We start from the raw sequence: 20,965 nt of genomic DNA, 5'->3' as shown, positions 1-20,965 counted from the left end.
TTCTGTTTACTCTTGTAACAATGCCTGTGTTTACTTTTCTCTTCGGCCTTGGCAATCGGTCATAATTGAGGCAAAGGAGGTGATGTGCACTTCTCAAGACCTGCAAAGTAAAAAGTGCCTGACATGTTGCTTTGTTCTGGAACAGGACCAGATTTAGAATGGGAACATCATTTTCCACCATTCTTCTCACTAGGAATCAGTACCTGTACTTCTCACATATCCACTGCTTTCATACACAACCAACCCCTATCTTGGTGCTCCTCATAAACTTTTCAAGACAAAGCCAAAAGTGATAGCTAAGTAATGAAATATGCTCTCATAGTGTGACATTATTTCCCACCACCAGTCTCATTTGTTCTTTTGCCTTACTGCCTTTATTTTAAAAATAAAGAAATTCATAAAACAATTTATTGATGCGGAGCTAAGCCTATAACAGTTCTGACTGCAAAGGGGACTGCTATACTGAAACGTCTGAAAATGAGGCAATACAAAGTCAAGGTATTATCAAAGCATCCCACTAATAAATACTGCGCAATCTGGAATGACAGGGAGAGATTGGACACCTTTAGATGACATTTTTAAAGACTGGCATCTTTAAAAAGATGCTTAAATGATAACTGTTGTTTAAGAAGTTTATACGTGTGTGTGTGTGTGTGTTTGTAGGCATGACATCAGTTTTCACCAGCTCTGAGGTTTTATAACAGCTGAATCTGTTTTGGTCTTGCTTTGCTATCCTAATGATACATAAATTTCATATTTTTGTGAGGATGTTTTCTGCTTGAAAATAATTTATTTAATTTGCTGATGTGCTGAGACAAGTGAAAATTTTACCATATAGAATTTAAGAGTAAATCACCTCTTGCTTTACTTCCAACTGATTAGCCTACTGCAAAAAGAAAGCTGAATGTTTTCATTGTGAAGGTACTGTTTTATTATTATTTGCACTTAAAAGTGGTATTTTATAAGGACAGTTCTCTTAAGTGCATTTAGAATATGTTTTATTCTACCTCTTTGAGAAAACAAAGCAAACATTTTCACTTTCTTACAGTGTTGAGTATCTTGGGTCATGTGTGTAGTCCCCTCTTTTTTTTTTTTTTTTTTTTTTTTTGTGAGTACAATCCAGTCTCACCTTTCTGTCATCCATTCTGTAGTGTCACCGCATCACCACACCTGTAGTGTGGTGTTCATCTTTCCTGAACAGAACTGACCAGAATCATGCACTGTATTTGAGATGGTCTAACAGCAACCTTGCAAAGTAGCCTTATTGCTCCCGCACTTCTCTCTGAAAATATCTTTTCTCAGTCGTTCTGTGATTTTACTTGCATTTCCTTTGTAGCTGCTTTATATTGGTAACTCACGATAAACTAATACACTCAGGCTATTCATACTGATTCACAGCTTAAAGCAAAAGTTTTTGTTAGTCTTCAAGTCTATGACTTTGCACATTGAATTATTGGATTTCATTTATTTAGTCTTCAAGATAAATTAGTTTCTTCCTGTGTTAAACATAACTCTCTTTACATAAGCAGCAATCTGCAATTTGTACAGCTATGGCTTTGTGAACCTACTTCCTTGACTGCTCTTGATGATCTTTTATCTCAACAGTCTTGCAAAAGCCCTGGCCTTTCCTTATGATGGCAGGATCTACGAAGTGTATCTCTTACAGTATATTTTTCAGGTAGCTAAGCATTCTGTATGAGTTTTGACAGATGCATTTATTCTTGCTTGAGCAGGTCACTCCAGTAATACAAGAGTTCAGGGCTTGTGGTTTTCTGCAGAATGCAAATTATACATCTATATATGGGATCTCAGAATGATGAGAAATACGACAGCCACATGCATTCAGGGTTGCTGCCTCAAGAAGGCGGCAGCTGCCAAAACCATGGGTAGAATGCTGTGATATTGTCTTGTTTAGGCAATCATTGATCTCTGAAGTTGATACGTCATCAAGGGCTGAAAAAACTACACTTCTACAAATGAGAAAGCTTTTTCAAGTTGTGAGAAAACTCATTATTCTGAGCTGTAATCTTTAATTACAGAACCCTAAAGTTCCAAGATGCAGTACAACTCCAGGTAACAGGGAGAAAATGAGTAAGTGGATGCCAAGATAACTTGTCTCCTTTGTAGGAGAGTGACAGGAGAAGGGCACACCAGCAATAGTATGGTAATGCTGTGGCATGCTGATGTTGCTGATGTGTTTGTTAGAATCTGACAAAAAGTCAGAAGAAAAGTCTCTACACCACACAACTTCATATGAGGAGGTGTCCTGCTGCTAAGGGGAATCCATTTCATATCACGGAGATGACTGTACCAGTACAACCGAGCACAGATCAGAGGGTAAGGATCCACTGGGTAGACATTTCAACACTGACCTTTCTGAGAGGCTCCAGAAATAGACACAGAGAGCAAGCAAATGCTCAAGTTGGCCTGTTGACATGAAGTTGGAAGGTAGACTGGCACAATTATCAATGCCCATTTTAACACGGATGGTGCCAAGACCGCTATTTGATGAATTAAGACTACTGGAGAAGAAGAGGAGGACATCTGGAATATCTGGCCAGTTGGAGCTACACAGAAGAGAATTTTCTTATTTTGTCACTGGCTGTGCAAGACCCCACAGCAGCTGCATGGACTAGGGAAACTTCGGATCAAATGGTTAAGTCTAGGGAGACACAGAGGGAGATGTTTGTAAAATTTCTTTTTCCAAAGAAAAAGCAGTTGTTCTGTCTCTCCCGCTGTCTGCATTGGCCTGCCCTTTGTTGTTCCTGTCTGAACAGGAACAGGTTGGGGCTCACTCAGATCATTGGATGGCTCAGGATTGTTCTTCCATGAAGTTCTTCTATATGAAAGATTATGGAGGTACAAAGTACAGCTTGCTTCACCTTTGAACACACACAGACACACACGAGTTGTCCCAGCTCTGCCATTGTCTAGTACAGAATCATAGAATTCTGTAGGTTGGAATGGACCATTAAAATCATCAAGTCCAACTATTAGCCTAACACTGCCAAAACCACCACTAAACCGCGTCACTAAGCACCACATCTACCTTTGCTGGAGCCTCCTTTCAGGTAGTTTAGAGAGTGAGAAGGTCTCCCCTCAGCCTCCTTTTCTCCAGGCTGAACACCTCCAGCTCCCTCAGCCTCTCCTCACAAGACTTGTGCTCCAGACCCCTCACCAGCTCCATTGCCCTTCTCTGGACCCGCTCCAGCCCCTCAATGTCTTTTTTGTGGTGAGGGGCCCAAAACTGGACACAGCCCTCGAGGTGGGGCCTCACCAGTGCCCAGTACAGGGGGACCATCACCTCCCGAGTCCTACTCACCACGCTGTTCCTGACACAGGCCAGGATGGTGTTGGCCTTCTTGGCCACCTGGGCACACTGCTGGCTCATGTTCAGCCAGCTGTCCACCAACACCCCCAGGTCCTTTTCTGCCAGGCAGCTCCAGCCACTCTGCCCCCAGCCTGTAGCGCTGCAGGGGGTTGGTGTGACCCAAGGGCAGGACCCGGCACTTGGCCTTGTTGAATCTCATATCATTGTCCTCAGCCCATTCATCGAGCCTGTTCAGATTCCTCTGCAGAGCCTTCCTACCCTGAAGCAAATCAGCACTCCCACCCAACTTGGTGTCATATGCAAGCAAAAGGGAATAAGGTCCTGCTTCTGCTCTTTAGGGGGTCATTGGAACTAGGGATGTTAGGTGTTGCCCATGAAATTAGTTTCTGTACAGTTAGTCTACTCCAATCTATCTCACATTTTCCTACAGCAAAATAGCATTCTCTTAATCAGTTGATTTCTGCTGCCACCACAACCCCCTGGCCCTGTCCCCAGAAGAGTATGCTTTCTATTTTGTCTTCCTATTGAGTACTTCAGTCTTTACTATATTGGGATTTCCTGAAACTGAGAGGTGTTCTAAGTATTTAGAAAAGAACCCTGCCTGGTTGATTTCATTGGTGACTTCCACTTGATAATTCTGTTTTTGTAGGCTCCTTAAGTGTTGATTTTTTTGAACATGTCCCGCAGGCTGTGAGCTGGGTTCTCAGTAGGCTTTTAAATATTACACATCAGGTGCTTGTGGACCCTCTCATTGGATTGTTAGTTCCATTTTTTTCTTACCTCCTGTAAGCTCTTTGCTTTGAAATATGGGTGTTCATGGCTGGTGTTCCATGTGGTGTTGGCTTTCTGACTCTGGAGTTAGGCTCATCCTGAAGGGATCAGTGGTTTTGGATGGGGTTTTTTGGTTGGTGGTTTTTTGGTTTTTTTTTAGAACCCGAGATTATTGCTGTAGTAGTCTTTCCAAAGCTCATTGTTGCATGGACTTGACTGTATTTCATAGCCTTTCATAGTCTGAAGGCCCCTTTCTTTTTAAGTCTAAAAGTCTGGGTCCTTTTTGCAATTCTCCCAAGGTAATACTTCTCCACTTCTCCAGGAGTTTTGATAACTACGTGCAATGTTCATCCACTGTTACAAAACCTTGAAGGTTTTCCAGTGATGGGCTGAGTCCATCATACCCATGATCAAGTGATGTTGGTAGCTGAGCTACTCAATGTTGCCATTTTGCATGTTTGCTTGAGACCACTTGATCTTTTGATGACACATTCACTTCAGCATCCAGAGCTTTGGTAGGGCATCCACCAAAGACAGCAGAGCCTACTCTGGTAGGCACTTCTTGACTGATGAAATTCTGATATCATTAACAAAGTGATGTTGTGGTGGTATGGAATGGTGCCTATTTTTGAAGAAATAAGGTTTTTTACTACTAACCAGCTTTGAGATATGAAATCTTCAGGCAGCTTTTTTTCCCCATGGGGATGGTGCCTTAACAAATAACAGGTTTATTGTTGGAGTTAGTTTACCTGCTTATTTAAGAACACAGTGCAAAGCTTACACTTCTGTGAAAGACTTGACCTACTGTGATTAAGCAAGGTAAAAAAAAATAAATTATAAAAATCCTTAATAGCTTATATCAAGAACATTCTGTTTACTTGCAAGTAGCCTTATGCTTCTTCGTTTGTTCTTACTAATTTGTTATGCTAGACAAGTTGAAGACCAAAGTCGATGCACTTATCCTGTCTTGGAAAAGAACTCTACTGTGTTTACCCAATCCCCATTTTTGTGTCTAATCATGTCATTAAGGCAGTTGACTTAATTAGAATACAAGTAATTTAAAAACACTGAAATGGTAACATTAAAATCTACATTATGCATTTGAAAATGTAGAATTGGATTATTGCACAGTGGAGTTATATCATAGAATTTTATGCTGGGTACCAAGGGTTGAAGGGAAAATAATTAGTGATTTTTGTGACAGTGATGACATACATTTATTTTTTTTAATGTAAATACTGTAATATGTAAATGAAAATGTCCTCTCATTCCTGCTTCTGCTTCAGTCAATTGAGTTATTTAATTTTGTCCTTGTTGAAAATAATGTTATGAAAGATGAAGATATTGTATCTTAGTACGCTCTCTTGCCTCATTTACCTAGAATGTTATTCTTGCAGGAAGGATTTAAAATTTGTGAGTGACATTGAGAAGGAAATGAGAATGCTCGTGGAAGCTGTGAATAAGGTCAGTATTCAGATATTCTGTATGACTTACTTAGAAGAAACAGTTTAGTTTGGGGGAAGTTTGATGTTGCTAAACTTTATTAATACTAATAGTTATGAGTTGACGCTAGGTCTGTTTGGACTCCAATAGAGTGCACAATTTGGTTATAAATAGAACAAAATTTTTAGAGGATGTAGTTTATTTTGGTGGATCTTTGGTAGGATCACTTTGGTGACAGCTAAGCTTTGTTTAAAGGTTCAACTAGTGCTAGACTTTAATGCATCAATGGATTATAATTAATTTTTTGATCTCCATTAATAAAGAATCGTCAAAGATGGTGTTTAAAGCTTCAGGCTTTGAGGAGGAAAGCCTAGGTTTTTCTTATCCATGTCGTGGAACTTGCTCACAAATTTGTGGATAGCTTCCTGCATTTGCCACTGTGTGAGGTAGTCCTCCTGCTTCTCAGTTGACAGCGTAACTTTCACAAGGCTGTCAAATTCGGTCTTTAAATGTTTAGATTACTGATCACTGATTAGTTTTCTGTTTAGACGCTCATTCATCGCTTACAGCACATCCTGGGCTTCTGTACGTGAGCCCATTTGGTAACAGTAGATTGACTTGTGCCCTGCTACACGAGACTGTAGTTGTTTCAGAGAATCATGGCATGTTTGAAGTTGGAAGGGATCTCTGGAGGTCATCTTGTACAACCCACTGTGCTCAAGCTGGGCCATCTAGAGCTCGCTGCCCAGGACTGTGTCCAGATGGCTTCTGAATATCTCCAAGAATGGAGAGGTCACAACCTCCCTGGGCAATCAGTGCCAGTGCTCGGTCACCCTCACAGTAAAAAGAGTGTTTCCTGATGTTCAGAGAGAACCTCCTGTGTTTCAGTTTGTGCCCATTGCCTCTGGTCCTGTCACTGGGCACCATGGAAAAGAGCCTGGCTTCATCTTCTTTACACCCTCCCTTCATGTATTTATACACGTTGATAATATCACCCCTGACCCTTCTCCAGGCTGAGAGAGCTGGGACTGTTCAGCTCAATGGAAAGATGCTCCAGTCCCTTAATCGTCTTTGTGGCCCTTCACTGGACTGCCTCCAGTATGTCCACAGTGTGTCTTGTACCGGGGAACCCAGAACTGGACACAGTATTCCAGGTGCGGCCTCACCAGTGCTGAGTAGAGGGGAAGGAGGACCTCCCTTGGCTTGCTGGCAGTGCCTAATGCAGATGAGGATACCATTAGCCTTCTTTGCCACAAGGGTACATCACTGGCTCGTGTTCAACTTGGTTTCCACCAGGATCCCCAGGTCCTTTTCTGCCAAGTTGTTTTCCATCTGGGTGGCACCCAGCACATACTGGTGTGTGGGGTTGTTCCTCACCGGATGCAGGACTTTGCACTTCTTCTTGCTGAACTTCATGAGGTTTCCGTCAGCCCATTTCTCCAGCCTCTCAAGCTCACGCTGGTTGGCAGCGCAGCCCTCTGGCCACTATCAGCCACTCCTCCCAATTTTGTGTCATCAGCAGACTCACTGAGGGTACACTCTGCCCCTCGTGCACATCACTAATGAAGAACATGAAATGAACATCATGAAGACATTAAACAGGACTGTACCGAGTATGCGGGCCCCCTCCACTCCCCCCAGGGTACACTGCTGGTTACTGGCCTCCAACTAGACCGTGTGTCCCTCATCACCACCCTTAGGTCCCAGCCATTCAGCCAGCTCCCACAGCAACAGCTTGAGGGGCTGTGAGGCTCTTCATGGGAGACAGTGTCAGAGACCTTACTGAAGGCCTGGTGGACACTAGCCCTTGGTCTCCCCTCGTCTACCAGGCATGTCAGTTTATTGTAGAAGTCTACCAAGTTGGTCAAGCATGACTTCCCCTTGGTGAAGCTGTGCCGACTACTCCCAAGGAGTTTCTTGTCCTTCATGGAAGGAAGGAACCTGGACATGGGTTCCAGGATGAGCTGCTCCTTTGCTTTCCCAGGGATTGAGGTGAGACTGACTAGCCTATAGCTCTGTGTGTCCTCCTTGCGTGTCGAAGATGGGAGTGACAGCATGTGTGTAAGCCATGCTCTGACTTTCTTTTCCTTCAAAATGGTGGCATGTATGGTGTAAAAGGGAACATATCCCTTGCACTGTAAAGTTAACCTGCTCTTTTACTCAATTCTTATTCTTGCATACCTTTTCTTTTTATTTCTGGAAGTCTGAGGCTTTATTTTCTCCCTTGTCTCATCTCTTCTTCCCACAGGTATTTATGTTGTCTTGGGCATGTCTTACAGACATGTAAGTGTTGCTCATTCAGGCCTGTGTCCAACCTGACCAAGTAAACTTCCCCTCTTTGGAGCCAAAGATTGCATTAGTGTGTTTGACATGGCATTATGCAAGGAGACTGTTTTCAAGTGTTCTTCTGCCCTGATCCCTAAGTCCTCTTTATGCTTGAGTCTGTGTTCAGACTAACTAAAGTTGTGGCTTATTTTCTTTGTTTCTGGATGTAGAGCTTTGCTTAGTTGTATTAAATGTATTTTGTATGCTAGTCTATCAAGCACTCAGGTAGCTCTGCCTCTGTCAGTGCTATGTCTTTTCTAGTAATGACTTAGGCCTACACATTTCACTTCGATTGTTTTATTTTTTTTGCACTGTGCCTTTGGAGATAGCAACTTCAGCTTAATTGAATAAATGAGTAATGAAAAGGATTTTGATATTCAGAAGTTTTAGGTACAGTAAACAGAAGTTTTAGGTACCATATTAAAGCTATCATTTTATGACTTTCCCTCATGAACATCTGTTCCTCTAGACTCATCAGCATGTACTTGTCTAGCATAGTAGAGTTGTCATCATTGATACATGTATGCAGACAAGACAGGAAACATTTATATTATCCAGCCCTGCATATGGACAGATATTCTGATGTTTTTCTGAGAGTGGAACCATCACCACTTCTTTAAAGCAAGTGTTACTAGTCATCGTGATTAGATACAGAATCTGTAGAGTTTTCTTCATTGAAATGCTTGTCTATATACTGGAAGTGTTGTAATAGATGGGAGGCAACAACTCATTGTTGAGTAAAGATTATATCCTGACAGCATGTGATTACCCTGAAGACTTATGGAAATGATTGACCACAGTTTCTGGACCAGTTAGTATTCACATTAGCTATTTTACAGTCTAAGAGAAGACAGATATTAACCCCCTATTTACAGGGTGGCTACAGTGTACCTCTGATGTATATCTTGCTCCATTACATGTGATCTTTACATTAATTTAGGCAACTGACCTTCTGTAAATCCAGATGTACTACTCTGAGGGACCTTCTCCTTCATGTACCTAAAAATGGCTTCTAAAAGGACTTGCTTTATGATTTTTTTTTTTTTTTTTCCCCCAGGCTTTGAAGTGTAGCTGATCAACCTGTCATTCCTTGTGTTGCGTTTTTGGTTTTTTTGTTTTGATTTTTGTTTTGTTTTGCTTTTTTTAAGATAGAGAAAGGTAACAGTTGCAACTAGTTCATTGGTTTCCTACCCCGTTCTCTACAGTCTTTCAGAGATTGTCCTGGTTTCTTAGAGCCCCTAAATGCAGAGCCAGGAAGTTGTATAGCTTGGGATTTCTCTAGAAATCCTTGACTCGGGTTTATTCTGCTATTGGTAGTTTGTTTTCCCCTTCAAACCTGTCTGTAGAGCCAAAGACCTAGAAGCCTTTTTGGTGACAACCAAGACAAAAGCTGAAGTAGCATCTTGCGTCCCTGAAGCAGACTGAAGCACTGTCTCATCCTCACCTGCACTTGTTGTTACAAAGTCACCCAACCCATTAGGACAGGGCTCATAGGGTCCTGCTTTTTGTTTGTTCTTTTACTTTTTATATAGCAATCAGTGTAGAATCACAAGAATTATCAGTCTTTAACTGAAATGAAAACTACAGTTTTGTTTTTATTTAATAAAAAGTCTATTGATGCCATTACAGATAGCTACACTTATTTATCACTTCCCTCTACGAAAGAAGCTATCTGCAATATGTGCAGTTTGAAAATAAAATTAGATGTAGTTCAAAATTGGCAAATTTGAAAAAAGATTTAGAAAAAGTCATTTTATGTTGCTTCTTTGGGATACAAGTAGAATGGATAAATTCAGGATTTGTATTTCAAACTTAAAAGATACATGTGTGTGAGTGTACTTTGAAGTGATGGAAACAATAGAAAACACATAATTCAGTTTTGGGGATGTGAACATTTTCAGATGATTTATCTGTTGATACTGAGGTACTAGCAATTTGTGGTGCTAATTTTGTTATAGTGGCAAAATTTTAAAGGTAGAAGCACTTTCTTTTTTCTTTTTTTCTTTCCCCTGCCCCCCCCCAAAGGAAAACTTTACCTTTTTTTTTTTTTTCTTTTTTTTAATCTTTTCTCTTGAATTCAGGGCAAGCATACAAAGAAGAGCCATTGTTACCCACCAATGAACAGAGATCACCGCAGAATCATCCATGAATTAGCTCAGGTCTATGGCATTGAAAGTGTGAGCTATGACAACGAACCAAAGCGTAACGTTGTTATCACTGCAGTGAAGTATGTAATTCATTATTGTTTTCAAATCTATTAACTATAGTTTAAATGATTGTGTTTTTATCACTTATTCAAATGAGTTTGTTTATAGTGCAATTTGCAACATACAGTAACTTCCAGTAAAATTTTTTTTAAAGCGGTTTTTAAATTGGTAATTTCATAGGCTTCTACTTCCACTAGTCAAGTAAATCTTCAGAGAAGAAAGCTTTTTTATTTCTAATTGGGTTAAGAAAAGATTTTGCAAGGCTGTTTCCTGTTCATCTTAGCAGTAACTTTTTGTCTTTTTGCCATCAGCTAAATTTGATAGAGGTATCAAAGATAATAAATGTCATAAAATTTTATGAAATTTTTTAGCTAGGTTGAGAAGTCATACCTAAATTTGCACCTTCTTTGAAAAATTCTGATATTGGAACATACTTGTTCTCCATCTGTTTGAACCTGCCACAGAGTATACTCCTGGAATTTCTGCAAATTGAAGAGATTTCTAAGCAAAACTGGAAATACTTGGAGGAGACCCACAGAAGGCAATTTATATTAGAGAAGGAAATGAAGGGAGTATAGCAGGGGAAAAGCAAGGTGATTGCAGTGGAGCCATAGTATGGGAAGGCTTCCCAAATCTTGGGTATCAAGGCTTCCTTGATTCGGCTGCTCACTGAGCAGCATATTTAGTTTAGCACTGTCAAATTGTGGTTCTTTGACAATTAGTTGTTTTCAACTGTAGATACTGACTGTAGTTGTAAAAAAAAAAAAAAAAACCTGTCACCTTCCATGCTACTGGAGTGCCGTGAGCTGCTCCTGAGCCTGTTCTTGCGTTGGTAGCTTAGCTACAACCTTGATTTCTTTGAAGAAACATGGAACACCATTTTGATATCCCTTTGTGTTTCCATGAAACAATTTAAGGTACTCTTTTTGTTTCTACTAAAGGAAGGTGAGAAAAGAGACCATCTTTGAAAGAGCTTACTCAAGAAAAAGAAATAGATGGCTGGGGGGGGCAGGATGAGAAACTAGTGAAGAGGATAAAGTGTCAGAGAATGGAGCAGGACAGATGACTATGCTTTAAAAACAAGGATGTATCCTGCAACTTGAGAACGGGAGGCCTTCCTCTGTGGTTTTAGGAGAGACTGCACACTTGCTCCTTCCCTTGTGGTGTGCAGGGAGCAGCATACCATGCAGAACGCACATGCTGCTACTTCACCTCTGCCAGTCTTCCAGACACCAGGTGGTCTCCTAAGAATATCCTTCAGCTGCATAGCAATGTTTATTATTTCAGTGGATTCATCCAAAGCTGCTTTTAATTTTCTTTATTTGCAACTTCTTCAAGACATAAAAAACATTGAAGCCTCAAACAAGCAATAACTCAAGTTCTGGGATGTTATTCTTGAGTATTTCACAACAGCTTCTTCAAGTCCAGGGGCTAGTAGTCACCAGAAAGTCCAAGTAGTTTGCATTTTGTTTCATCCTGTTCTCAGCATTGCCTGTGGATTTCTATTACAGGCACTTCAGAGTGTAGATAATTCAAAATGGTGATAGGCAAAGAGACCATTCTTCCTCTTCACACGCCCTCATTTTGTCACTGAAATGGTAACATCACCATAGAGGCTGGTCAGAGGAGTGAGAAAGTCTCCTTGGTGCTAAGAAAGTTTCCTTCGACCAGAATTCTTCCTCTTCCAAATATTTAGGAGCAAACACCACAAATCTGCTTTGCCCTCAGCCCCTGCCCCCATCATCGTTCCACCACATCAGCAAGAGTCGGTCATATTAGCTGGATTAGAATCACTGACGTACAGCATTGCCAGTGTCTAACCACATAGAGAGCGTGCCCAGTATTGACCGTCAATGTTGATCTGAATTACAGTTCTGATGTTGTTTGCAAGATTTCTGCAGTTCATTTGAACAGACTGTCAGTACTCAGTTTAAAACAACACTGAAATGGGGTCAGGGATCATCGCTTCATATTTTAGTGGACTTCTGACTTACCTTGAGAGTGTTGTGGAGTTTTTCATCTGTGGTGCCACTATATCAAGGAATTGGCCATTATATTTTCAGAACTGATGGAAAAAAGACATGATGGAAATAAGACAAATGCTTATTTTTTTTAAGCTCTGAAATAGAAGTAGTGTTCATCTATGTAGTGCTGTGAGATTACAACTGCTTAGACCTCTGAGGGAGGTGGGGAAAAGATATTCATTACCAAGTATGTGACAAAGCATGGAACTTTTAACACATGTACACTTCTGGAATTATAGCAATACACAAGCCATCGCTTTGCAGTGTTTTTTTCCTATTTGAAATGTAATTTTGAAAGGAGCAAGATGAAGGCAGGAATTTAATGTGATTATTAAACACAGTATCTCATGGCCTAGAGAACTCTGCTCTGGGAGGAGTTTATTTAAAAATTCATTAATAAAATGAACAATGAGGAAACATTATTTAGTGATTGGCATATAATTGTAGAATTGTTTAGGCTGGGAAAGACCCTTAAGATCATTAAGGGATCCAACCATTAGTCTAATACTACCAAGTTAAACCATATCCCTAAGCACCACGTCTACACATCATTTAAATATTTCCAGGGATGGTGACTCAACCACTTCCCTGGGCAGCCTGTTCCAACGCTTGACAACTCTTTCAGTGAATAAATTTTTCCTAATATCCAATATAAGCTGTTCAGATAGCAAGAGGACAGCAATCTGGTTTAGTGTACCAGAAGTGTCTTAAAATATCAGTAGCATGAGTTTAGAGGAAAGTTCAAGGGTAAGAAATTGACCTTGACAATGTTTAAGAATTTGTAATTTATTCGGCTTATTCAGCCCCCAGAAAAAATTAAAAAGAAACTGTGAATGGAAAAGATGCTGATAGTAGAAGGTTTTTCAGTCTTGCACTGAAATCATAACAATGACTGGAAGTTGAAATAAAGCAAGCTCGCTCTTGAAAATGGCTCATGAATTTATAGGAAATTTTAACACATCTCCACAGCCTGTGTAGTGGGTTTGGTAATTATTTGTTTGGTTTTTTTTAATTAGATGCCTTTTTGGAACAATCTTTCTCGGTGATTTTTTTTTTTGGTGGGTTTTTTGTGGTTGGGTTTTGGGTTTTTTTGGTTGGTTTTTTGTTTTTTTTTAAATCCTTCCTCTTTCTCCAGCCAGTGCAGCCTTTGGACATGGACTGCCATGCTGAAGTTGAGTGTGATTCGCAGCCAATATATGCCTACAGCATATAAATACACATGCTAAAGTACACTGTCCTCCTATACTGCCCTGCACCACAGCCACAGGGTGGCCCTTGCATTGCAGATGGTACAAGGCATAATGTTATGTTCCTGATCTGGTTCGCCTCAGCTAGCTGCCAAGGAAGAGGCAGTGTTGCTGCTTTGCTCCTGATAGAGTGCCGCTTAGCAGAGCCACTTTGATTGCAGTGATAAATAAATTCAACATGACTTACTGCCAGAGTTTAAGAACAGGTTTCCAAAATGTTAGATAACACATTGCGAAGGTGCAGTGAACTGTGTTCCCGTGATGCTGAGTTAAGCTAATATCCATTCTGTGCAAGAACAGATATATGTTGCCCTAGGATGCAAGTATTGCGTTTTTGGTATTTTAACAGTTGATCACGTTGTGCACTTCATAGTAGAAATGAGTTGTGCGCTTCATATGCAGAAAGGGATGAGCCTGGGCACTAATACTCAAATTTAGTAAGCTGGTTCTGTTTTTATAGACAGTGATCAAGAGACGTTTAGAATACTGGATATCTTGTTGTTGGTAATGAAAATGGACTTTGCACTCTATTGGTCTCCATGTTTGGAAAATTAAATATTTGAATAGGTGATTTAAGTATGCACTCTGACACTGGAACTGAACTAGTTACAAATGTAACTTTTTTGCCCTAACTTCTTTGAAAATATAATTTTCTATGGAATTAAATAACCTTTCTTTTATTTTTCTAGAGGGAAATCCATTTGTCCAAGCAATACTTTAACTTCTGTGCTAGATAAAGAAATGCAGACCAGGCCTCCACCTCCTATTCCTCATTATAAACAAACAGATAAGTAAGGAATTTGTTTTTAAAGCAGTAGTTTTCAATTTTGTGCTGATTACTGGCAGAGAGTGTTCAGCTTTATACTCCGTGTTTCTTTGTTTTCCCAACACACACAGAGCTTTGGAGCTTGCAGCCTGCACCAAGATTTTCTTTCCACAGAAGTAAACCTGAAATTAAGTGCTAAAAAATGTAGGATTGACTGCGTGGTGTAGGAGTAGTAATGTAACAAATATTGTGGACTTTTAAAATTATTTTTTAATAAAGATTAGATAGTTGGGAAGAAATGGCTATTTTGGAGTTTGGGGGATGCTTTTTTACCTTTACCTTTTCTGTGCAAGAGAGTAACGTCTTACTGGCATAAAAGTAATTATTTGGGTAGGTAGTAAATGTATTTTTCTTGTGTAGATGTGATTACGCAGTTGGCTAAAGGCTATCATTTTTCTCAGATAGTGAAAACTAGTGGAGATGGGATATATAAGGCTTCTTGGTGAATAGTTTAAAATAACAGTCTTGTCTTTATATGACCTGCCAGCTTCAGGTAGTTATAGTCATGTCATAGTTGTGAATTTTTAATGGATAGCTTATTCTTTGCTCAGGTTTACCTTTCAGAATGTTTCCCCCCCAAGTTATTTCCAAATTAACATTTGAAATCATGTTCTGTGAAGTACCGTTTGCTGAAATGGACTGCTTAATTTTTCATTAACTATTGCAGTAGCTATTGGGTGTTTAAGGTGCTGCGGAGTACAAAGTAGGCGGTTCTGAAAAAAATGGAATTATTTCAGAACTAAGCATCTAGAGCGAAACACATGTCTAAAATGACTGCTTGCAGTGTAACTCAATGTGAATTTTAAAAAGGTTCTTACGCTTAATTTCCACATGCTCCTGCGGGATTGCTGTCTTCAGTGACCCTAATGAAAGGGGCTTATGTGGCAAAATTAAACAAAAAAAAAAGGCTTTAGACATTTATTTTTAATTACTAGAAGTGAAATTTCTCTAGAAGTGCTTGATTCTACAAAATCTTCAGGAAGATCATGTACTGTCTTATGGAAAAAATCTTCATAGTGTTTGGATTTGATATTACCATTGGTATTAGTATTACCATTATAATTATTATTGTTACCATTTGGTATTACTCTGACTTTTAAAAGCGAACAGATTTGATCATCAACTCGTTTCAACACTATTTCTTTTGCTCTGTCTTTTAAAAAGGCACGTTGAACATTTAGTCTTCAGTACAGTATTGTTTTTGTAATAATATTACCAGTAAACGGTATTTTCCAGTAAAATATCAAAACACATTTCATCAGTTCAGCCACACATTGATGTACATTAATTTAATAAAGGATATGTTTTTTCCCAAAAATCAGTTAACAAAGGCTTTCTGGAGCATTAAAGTATTTTCATTAAAACATAATTTAGAAATCCATGCCATTTACCAATGCAGTGTGCATGTGCACACTGAGACATTGTGGGAGTTTGTGATTTCAATTTACTTTGTATCTTGTTTTTCATGCGAGTGAGTAACATCTAATATTCTTATAATTTCAGGAGTAGTGGAAACAGTGGTTTATCCAAACCATTAAAAGAAGATCCGGTAATTGACTACTTTGATGTCCAGGACTGAAGTGATTGATGTAGAATTATGATACAGAAGCTTAGAGGTGAAGATACTAAGTTACTGTGTAAGGCACTTTTTGGTTATCTGTCAAATGTTCAACTGTTTAGCATACTAATGATTTAACACCTAAAGTTAGATTGGTTGTGATACTTTAAAAAGTTAGGCATTTATACAGTTTATGTAACTACATAATACCTAAAAGTAGTATAGCTCTTTTGAAACCTGGGTTTGGTGCAATTTTTTATCTAATGTGCTGTCAGAATTATGTAGATTTGCACTGATGCCTTTAAAGTGAGAGAACTGGTAATCAAATATATATTTTGGGGGTAGCAAGAACAACGATAAAGATTTATTTTGACATATCCCACACAATTTATAATGGACCAGAAATAATCTGTGTTAAAAACAGAGATGGAAATATTCTTAAAGTGTTTTCATATTTTGTTAGTTAACTTTTGTGTTAATGTGGTAAAACTGGGAATTTGAGTTATTCTTCTACATGAAGGAAATATAAAATTTAGTGGAAGTATGAATATATACACTAAATGCCCATTAAGAACACAGACTTCCTTTGTTACCTGAAGAACCAGGATTTGGGGAAGATGGGGAATTAAGACGTATTTTGCTTTATCTCAAATTTGATGTGTAAAACAAAAACAAAAAACAAAATACCAAACAAAAAAAACCCCACCTCCCTAAAAAACAGCACAAGAAAGTTATTAATACTTTGTTATTCGAGATCTTGAGCAAAATCAGACTTTATGTATTATTTTGGTGTTCTATTTGGTTTAATTTGTATTTAGATATATTAGCTTGATGGTCTTTCGTTTTGGTTTGGGTTTTTTTTGCATGGTTTTATTTGGGGTTTGAATCTTTCTGTACTGTGCAAGCCTAAGGTGAATGTGTGAATTTTGGTTTAAGTGTGTTATGAATTTGGAACAATATTTGTAAAATTTATAAGACAATCTGTCTAAAATGTTTAGCAATGGAAGATCTTTGTTTTATGGGAAATGGCATAAACAAAATGGGATGATGGGTTCAACGGTGAAAGACACCAAAGTGGTCTCGTAGATGGTGGATTGTTTCCAGATGAGTTAAGGTAGGTGAGTAGTTCTCTGAGAGGGGAGGGACATTGTAGGTCTGATCAGAACAGGTGGCACAGCTCTGAATTTGAGTAATACCTGTTCACTTGAAGAGAAGGTTTTTTGCATTAATAACTAACTTTGAGACTGACGCACTCGGTTTCTTGTTCAATTGTCTGGCTACGTGTAGTGCTAGAGGTGAGTCCCCTGTGCAGCTTCACAGGCTGCTGCTGCAAGGGGCTTAGTGTAATGAAGAAACAAATCTAGCAGAAGACTTGTCATCTGCTGTTGATTTATTTTTCAGCCAGCTCGGTACGGTGTAGTGTGAGATTTGTTGCCAAGACAATGGAATGCACTTATCCATGCTTAGATTCTCTTACAGGTATCCCATGACCCCGAGCCTTAACTGTGAAGCATTCTGTGGCTACGTTTAGTCTTGAACAGCTTGTAAAACATTAAAGACTGAGCAGCAAACTTGAATACCATATTTGCTCCCCAAAATGTTGTGAAAATTAAAATGCATGCTGTTATTGCCTATTTTTAGGAGCTTATTATTTCACATTAAAAAAAAAACATGCAGTCTTACATGTTTCTAAACATTTGAAGTGCATATGTTTTGGATAAAACAGTTACCAGGATTTTCAACCCTCAAGAGTGTTCAGGCTTTTAATTTGCATGTATTAGTTTAAATTTGTTTTACCTTTTTTTTTTTGTTTAATATTTTGTGAACAGAAATGAAAAATAAATTAACATAGCTTATATTGCCCTTAATTTCTTAAGCAAATTAATGTTTGATTCTACAAGGTTTACTGCTTTGCTAAGTTCAGCTGATGAAATAAGTTGCTTGGCATCTTTCCAGGAATGTATTTCTTCAGTCCGCTGTGAGGAGTGTGTCTATTCCAGTGCTTGCAGATAAGTGCCAACTCAATGTGGCCAGACAAAGGCTAAATCCGGTTTCGAAACTAAACCGTGTTAATGTAGTACTGTTTTCAAGCTATTTAGGGAGAATGTACACAATGATACTGCAAAGGTAGGTTCTGGACAGGAGCTGGCACACGTGTCCAGCCAGCTGAGAGTATCTGCTGGACGCACGTACCACGCAGTTGGTATGCCATAGGTAGACCTAACATTACAGAAAACCAAAGCAATTTATTTGATAATAAATAGAATAAAGCTGAAGCCTATTAACACAATTTCACATGAATATAGCTAAAACTTCACGCTTGCACCTCTGATATGAAATTTAAAACTTAAAAAGGTTTTAATAACATTATATTTAGTTCCGCTCTTTGGAATTTTTGTCAGATTATGGCTTTAAGATAAAAATGTGAACCTTAGTGAGATGCACTTCAGCTGTCAAGAATTCTGCCACTGCTTTTAATAAGAAAACCCAGGTAATCAGCTTCTCAACATGACACTTAATAATAATTACTCAATCTGTTCATACCGAGAAGTCATAATTCTCAGTACTAAACCTCTTGACTACATGAATGTTAAAACATTTTTATAGGTCTGTATGTTACACCTCTCTAAATGGTGGCTCTTGGAGCGTATCTGTAGTTAGAAAGCAAGTCACGTGCAGAGACATTTATTTTGAAATGCATTTTAATAACTTGGTTAAAAACATGATACCATGCATTTGCCCGAGAAAGTAATGCCAAAAAGAAAGTATTGATGTTGTTCTTCCCAGAACGTAGTTCCATAGCCTTAAGAGGGAAATCAGCACAGTGTAACAGTGGTGCTCTCCTTTCTGTTCAGGTTTGCTTTTGCTGCAATGTATCTGTGACTTTCATATGGAATAGAACTAAAGCAGTAGTTTTGATATCTGTAACAACTCTTCATCATATTGCATGTGTGCCTCAGAAAATATTTTTCAAATAGCTATTTTGTAAGTCTGAGCTGGTCTTTACAGCTTTTATCTAATAGAAAAAATGAGTGGATAAAAGAAATCTTTGCATCAATGAAGTCAGTGGCAAAAATCCTATTGACGTCACTGGAACCGAGACTTAAGCTTCGATATGCTAGTCGTTTTCCACAGCCCTAAGAACAATATTGTTTCTTGTAAATTTATTTGAAAAAATTACTCTGCAATAAACATATTTTGAAATAAATAATGTGATGTCAGTTGGAATTCATGCAACTTCATGAAGTGCTTTTAAAATTGTGTGTAAGATAGGCAGATACTTTGACATTTGGGCTGTGCTATTACCTGTCTATATTGTTTAACATGTTTAAAGTGCTCTGAATAGTCAGTGCTTGGTTTAACCTAAAATTGTGTAAGATGCGTAAGTAGACTTCAATGCCACTGTTTCTATGGCAGTTTTGTACAATATCTGCTGCATAATAAAATGAGAAAAGTAAAATTGTTCCAACACATTTATTCTTAAGTTATTTGTTGAAAGGTTTATATTTGAATTGATTTTTTTCAAGTTACTGGTATAAAATTACTTTCTTTATAAATCTGAAATAAATCTAAGTTCAGTGCTTTGAAATTGTTTGCCAGCTTTGTCTCGGTATTCCAAAGTTGGAAGACTGAGTTACCACAGAGAAACAGTAAAGATTTAAATGGAAGTTTCAGGAGTCCTTTTCCTCAAATTTTGAAATAGGAGGTGTGCTTTCCTGGATTTGAAGTGATTTTAAATGAATGCTGTAAGGACAATGAAGCAAGTAAAGAGGGACTCGGGGAGTGGAAAGTAAAGATTATCTGCTGCCTTCTTGGGATTCAGAAGTACAGGAGAGATGATTATCTGAATAGAAATGTACATTTTGGTTATCTGAAAAACTATTTACTATGTCAGCCTAAATGCTACTTGGCAATAAAATGTATGATTTTAACTCATTGTCCCTTCATTGTTGTTTGCCCACCGTTCAATTATAATGGTGACCGTAAAGAAGAGTGGTATGAGGGAAGGGAGTGAGGGCTAATATCACTTAAAAGTCCTTGTGGGCATTAGATTTAACAAATACAGGATGACAAATTGCAGGGGGAGAGGCGGGGCGGGTTGTGAAAACTTTGCTAACACAGTTCAGTAGATGGCAGGGAGACTCAGAAAGCAAACAGTCTGAAAAGCAAAAGTTTGAAATTATTTGAACTGCTTCCTCCTGAAACTTTTATAATAGCAAGTAATGCATCTCCAATGATAAAAGCCACAGAAGAGAGGAATAGCGGCAAAAAATTACAGTGGCCTGAGCTGGTATTTCAGATGGAGTGTAAGATGGCTCAAAGAAATTCAAGAAACGATCTGAGATTGAAGAGTTCTTGAAAGACAGCTGAAAACCTTTTGTCTTACTACTTCAACTGCCAGTAAGCTGGGACTTTCTTTTCAGGATATTTTGGAGGATGAAGATGGCATGTTGTAGATATATTAGCATTGCAAAACAGATCTTAATTGGAAATCTGTGCGTGAAAAAAATCCTTGCACTTCAGTTCAGGACTGTCGTTGACTAGAAGGTGACCAAACATGGCATTGGTACCACTGGGCACAGACGGCAGCAGAGGAGACAAATCAGTTTTGCTTTTTGTTCACTTCTCTTGTCCATGTTTGGAAATAGTCATTCAAATCATGACATTGTCACGACAGTCCCCTACTAAATAAATGCTTAGATAGATACTGCTGTTCAAAATAACATTGGTTTTTGAGGATTTTAGACTTTGTAGATGCTGAATTCCCAGCAGAAGCCTCGCTACTTAACAAATGCTGTTCTTACCATGCTAAGACGCTGAATTCGTAAGATGGTTGATGTGCAGCTTTTTGTGTCTACACCCGTGTTATTTAACCATGAACCAGAGTGCCAGAGACATTAGAAAGGGTATCTTTAGAGAGGCTGTATTTTGGATGCTCCTGAGCTCTAGACCAGGTTTCTTAGTCTTTGTCATCTCAGGATTTCTGGACAAAGTAGTGCAGGTTCTTGAGCAGAGGGAAGGAGACCACTTTGCTGCTACCCTGGGAGAAGCCACGTCCCAGAAGGAACCTGGAAATCCTTTGCTGTAAAGAGGACCCTGTTGCAGGTAGCAGCGTGTGGATCCTTTCAGCTTCCAGCCAAATGATAGGCGAGTGCACCTTTACCTTCAGTGGGTGAAACCTGCTGCTGAATGTGCTGTGCTGTGCTGTGCTATGGGTGAGGTGCCCTTCTAC

General features: G+C 38.9%; 1 protein-coding gene across 1 annotated transcript in view; it reads left to right on the top strand.

Annotated features, from left to right (window-relative positions):
- NFX1 (nuclear transcription factor, X-box binding 1) overlaps window positions 1–19,662 on the top strand; it is a 65,604-nt gene extending 45,942 nt beyond the window's left edge. The window contains exons 21-24 of the mRNA XM_074144856.1: window positions 5,500–5,566; window positions 9,952–10,097; window positions 14,038–14,139; window positions 15,678–19,662. Coding sequence (XP_074000957.1) covers window positions 5,500–5,566; window positions 9,952–10,097; window positions 14,038–14,139; window positions 15,678–15,753 — 391 coding nt within the window. The 3' untranslated portion in view covers window positions 15,754–19,662. The remainder of the gene's footprint in view (window positions 1–5,499; window positions 5,567–9,951; window positions 10,098–14,037; window positions 14,140–15,677) is intronic.
- The last annotated feature ends 1,303 nt before the right edge of the window (window positions 19,663–20,965 follow it).

The sequence above is a fragment of the Numenius arquata genome, chromosome 3, assembly GCF_964106895.1.
Source record: "Numenius arquata chromosome 3, bNumArq3.hap1.1, whole genome shotgun sequence".
NCBI classification, from domain to species: Eukaryota; Metazoa; Chordata; class Aves; order Charadriiformes; family Scolopacidae; genus Numenius; species Numenius arquata.
The sequence above is the reverse complement of the archived record's forward strand: the minus strand, read 5'-3'. Positions and strand labels throughout refer to the sequence as shown.